This window comes from Pinus tabuliformis, chromosome 4_1 (assembly GCF_031772625.1).
Source record: "Pinus tabuliformis cultivar Carrire ecotype Pingquan chromosome 4_1, CPIR1, whole genome shotgun sequence".
Taxonomy (NCBI): domain Eukaryota; kingdom Viridiplantae; phylum Streptophyta; class Pinopsida; order Pinales; family Pinaceae; genus Pinus; species Pinus tabuliformis.
Window position 1 is genome coordinate 412,056,780 of NC_142303.1, and position 4,993 is coordinate 412,061,772.

The following is a 4,993-nucleotide window of genomic DNA, read 5'->3' on the forward strand; positions in this document are numbered from 1 at the left end:
TGACATTATAGGGAGAGCAAGAAGAAGTAAGCAAGTAAGAGAAATATGATTTCGCTGTGATTTGTATTTATAATTCTGTGGAGAAAATTTTTTTTAATAAATATAATTTAAATTATATTATATAATTTCATTTTAATTTTCAACTTTATTATATTTATAAAAAAATAATACAAAAAATTAAAAATTAAAATGACTATTTTTTTAATCAAAATGAAATTCAATAATATTTGTATCAAATTATATGTATAATTAATATTTTTACTAAAAATAATGATATTAACATTATTTAGTTTTTTTGGAGACAATTTAATTGACAAGTGTGTTGAAAATGAATTTTTATATATCAAAACATTCAGGGTTCAGATCTCAGAGGAATTCGATTATTGGAGGATTTGGACCAGTTCGCAACCAAGCAGTCTCTTTGATGAAACCATTATTGGAGTTGTTTGGTCTTTGGAATGGCAGGATCTAGCACGAAGTTGGTGGTGGAGATATTCCCAACAGTTCTCCCATTAAATTCGTCTATGTGAGCCCCTTTGATTGCAAGCACGATCAAAGCACCAGAGGAGGCGAGTTCAATAAGTTGAATTTTGGCCCTTCATCTTCAAAAAGCTTATACATGGCTTCCCAATTAGAGACCCCAACATCAGGGGTGCATGTCATGTTGGAAAATAGCCCAGGGATTTCTATGACCTCAGGAGGAGGACCAACTAGTTTCTGTTGAATGGGAATTTTCCTTCTGGGTTTAGCTGGTTGAGACATTTCTTGTGAATTCTGTTTATCATGCATCCACATGGCCTTCAACACACATCATCTTAACGAACATTTTATCAGAGAAATCATATCGTTGTCCTACCAAAAATTGCGATATCCTTTGTCTTCGGAGCCGATTACATTTATCAGAACATCTTTAATATAAAATTGCATCAGCCCTTCATCGCAACCTTTCGAATGAAACCTTCGCTTAGAACTGTTGATCTCCAATTGCAATATGTCTTGCTGTACACGTGAGCTTTACGGAAGATTTTATTGAAAAAATAAGATGGTTGTCCTAGCAAAACTTGTAATCCCGTCTATCTCCAGACCCGGTTTATTTTATTGAAACATCTTTAATATAATATCACATTCTCCCTTCATCGCAACTTTTGGAATGAAACCTTCACTTGCATCTACTGATCTCCGATTGTGATATGCCAATAGCCCTTATCTTCTTTCAACTCTTTGTGACCGTCATGCTAGCCCCCAAATTAGAGCCCTCTCTATCAGGCATTTCCATTCAGAGGTGTAACCTTCGTGGACGACATGTCAATTCACTGATCATCGATCACCTTCTGTATTTGGCCCTTACTCCTGTAGCTCTTCACGTGACGGCAGTCTAGCCTCCATATCAAAACCCTTCAACTAGAGGTTATCAATCAGAGGTTTCACTTCGATGCCCAATATGCCTTAACCTCCAATCTCTGATCTCCCATACGTGATGCCATCGTTGCCACGTATCTGCCACTTGTCACCTTCTGAGTAATGCCATGTGTTACCCCTTTTTGGCCTACTGTGGGCCTTGAAACTGGCAAATCTAGCTACCACGTATCAATCGTGTTGGCACACCGTTGCCCTTGTCTCTTATTGGAACCAGTCGTTTTCTACCACACGTCCCTTTGAGAAAAGAAAGAAAACGCCCCATCTTCTTTCATTTTGCACATAAATCCTTTGTTAATTTGTTATCACTCATCGTGGCACATTATCACTAGCGGCCCATTTCCGGTGATTTCAGTCTACATAATATCGCATATTTGTGACGTTTGTCATGTTAAAACCTCCGATATCAAAACTTATGATACCTAATAAGCTCTCTTTTTGGCTCAAACACGAATGAACTCACCGTTCACATATCCTATCGGCATTAGTTTGCGTGTTTTAATACAAATACTAATTATTTATTTACCGTAATAAATAAATAGTTGTTATGCATAAAAAATATTTAATTAATAAATAATTTTATTAATTAACAATTAACTAATTATTTGTAATAAATAATTAATAAATAACTAAAATTTAAAGTTAAAAGACTAATACTGACAATTTAATTTAATCTAATTTAATTATAGAAATTTGATACAAGGAAAAGGATAGAAAATCATCCTGGACATTTTTCACCAAATGTCCGAAAAATAGGGCATTTGACAAATTTAACCCCTAAAATGTTGGAACTATATAGAAGAATAAAAAAATAAAAAACCATATAGCCATAGAATGTAAACACTGATCTTAGGTGGATTGGTGAATGGCGGATTTGGATTGGTGAATTGAGGGTTTTCATGATCAAATAATATACCTGGCCCATATCTTTAGAATCTCAAAATATTGAGGAAATCAGCGATCAACATAAAGATGCTTGAATGTAAATCCAAATAATAACCATCAACTTATTATTAACAGCGGTGGCCGCTACACTCAGGTACAGCTACAAATGGAGAATTTTTATGCAATTTATGCGTGTGCAGACCATATTCATCATGGGTCTGAAGGCATGATCGACGACTGATCGTCAATGACAACTTCCTCTATGGCTTCATAGCATGAGTTGGGGTCGCTGTGAACCAGCCATATCACATGTTGGAAACCCTCCACGTCGCAAGGGATGGTGAGGACTCCACTCTGATCCATTCCAAACTCCTCGCTCGATCTCTGCAGCAGAGCGTGTATAAGCGGGTGATTCAAATAAGAGATGCCCACAAAAAAGCGTTTTCTCTCTTTCCCCACATCCACCGGGAAGCATCCTTCTGGAGCCACAAGACATTGGTCAGATTGAGCATGAACCCTAATAACTTCACCATATTCTTCAACATTCCAGGGCTTCGACCTCAGCGAGACATAGCTGATTTCAAGCTTGCTTTCTCGCCTTAAGAGCCTGGACATCGTCCTCACAATACCCCTCATCATTTTCATTAGTGGTGGTTGTAGAAAATCTCGACAACCAGAGCTCTGATTAGGTGGAGACTGAGGTTTAGTCTCCACAGGTGTTGTTGTCCAATCCAATCTAAAACAAGACTACTGACAAAATTATGTACACCCAGACAAAATTATGTACACCTAAAAGCTACTCCAGGCGAAAATTTCTTCAATCTGAAAAAAACCAGAACCCCAATGGCCAAAGATATGTGAGACTGGAAGCGGAGAGATCCACCATCGGTATTTTAAATTTAAAACAATAAAAGATGAATGGCCTGAAAAATGGGTCGCTGACCATTAAACTTTCTTGGTCCATTGGCAAAATCTGTTTCACCAATCAAATTCAAATGAATTGAGGGCCTACAAAAAAAATTTCACCAATAAAAACCAAATGATTTGACGACCTGTGCATATTATTTTATCGCAGTCAAGAGAATCGGATACATTATTTTATTGCAGTCAAGAGAACCAGACATTATCAATGGCCATACGCAGTCGTCTTAATCTTAGATTTTGATTCCCTGCGCTTTCGACGCGTTACTTCATGAATCTGTGTCTCTCAAATATTTGTAAAATCGCCCCCTTATTTGTGCTGTTTATTCTCCACATTCATTTTCATGCACGGATTCCATCATAAATGAATTTTTCATGAACTGATTTCATCATAGGCAGCGTAATATATGCATTTTGACTAATGCATCAAATGGTTTTTTTTAGTGTTTTTTTTTTTTAATAATCAGAATGCTATAAAGATTTTCAGAAATTTGGCTTTCAATGGTTTTATTTTTTTTCAGGAATAAAAAAGCCTGATTATATTATATAAGGAAAATAATGATCAGAATACATTGCCAGACAGAAACTGCATATGCCCTAGAAACTAATAATCTGTTGCAGAAAAAACCTGAGAAAGAGGATAGAATTCCCCAAAACACATAAATCTGATGATCATCCAAATAGACAGTCATTCTCTATAATAGAGGCCTTAAAGACGATATTTTACAAATACAAACATTTGGAGAACTAAGAACCTCCCAGCAAATTGCAAAAAAGTGATTGACAAAATCAAAATGAGAACAGCAAGGACAAAATTGACAAAACATTCCTGACACCAGCAAGATGATATTATGCTTCAGGGAAAGAAAACTCTGTGATAGAGAAAACTTGCTTGTCTGAAATTACCTTCATGTAGCTGTAAACAGACCTTCCTTTGATAAACTCTCTCCCTTCTTGTTCTGTAACCTGTAAATGTGCTGTATGGAACATCCTTCCATCCTTTCCCATAGGAAAACAATCCTGTTCATCCAACCTGCAAGTTGAGGATCGCTGATATGGATTTTTCCGAGAACAAAATCAACCATTACTTTGGAATCCCAAAAATTGAGACGCACTGAATGTTAAAGAAGAAACAGAAAGAGAGAATCAAGAGCCATGGCCTCAGCTTTGCAGCCGGATCATTTTCCTCCATTCCACGAAATAAGAAATTGAGTATTTTCATCCATGATGATGTGGATTCCACAGCCACAAGAGTTGTTTTGTGCCGCTCCATCAAAGAAGGCTTTGGGGAACATGTTATGAACCAGATTATCCATGTTGGGATTTAATCTTTTTTCCTTGGGAGGCTTTTCAGGTAAGGCATCAAAAAGAAAAGAAATGCTTTGGATGATTCCCATGAAAGGCTCGTTACTTTCCTTAAAAATTTTGTTGTTCCTCCATCTCCATATGCACCATAAGGTAATGATAAAAATTGGCCTCCAGGATTTCTTTTGCCTGCTCCACCAAACAAAAGCCTCTTGTATGGATGAGTGAGAAGCATGAGGGAAACCATATAAAATTTCCAGAGCTTGCCAAATCTGCTGCGTTTTCTGACATAGAAGGAACATATGATAGTTTGTTTCATCCTCAGATTTGCAAATTGAGCAGAGACCCAGACCCTCAGATTTGCAAATTGAGCAGAGACCCGGACCTGCCAGCCCCTCTTTTTTAAAATTTCCCAAGATAAGTTTTTATTGTGGAATACCAGCCACGAGAAAAAAATGGATTTGGA

General features: G+C 36.8%; 1 protein-coding gene across 1 annotated transcript; it reads right to left on the reverse strand.

Annotated features, from left to right (window-relative positions):
• Positions 1-2,511: 2,511 nt before the first annotated feature.
• LOC149176058 (auxin-responsive protein SAUR40-like) lies at positions 2,512-2,916 on the reverse strand. Its single transcript, XM_089421330.1, has one exon. The coding sequence runs from the start codon at positions 2,914-2,916 to the stop codon at positions 2,512-2,514; it is 405 nt and encodes a 134-aa protein (XP_089277456.1).
• Between the last annotated feature and the right edge of the window lie 2,077 nt (positions 2,917-4,993).

Coding starts and splice junctions, on each gene's coding strand:
- LOC149176058 (XM_089421330.1), bottom strand. CDS start 2,916: ATGTCCAGGCTCTTAAGGCGAGAAAGCAAGCTTGAAATCAGCTATGTC.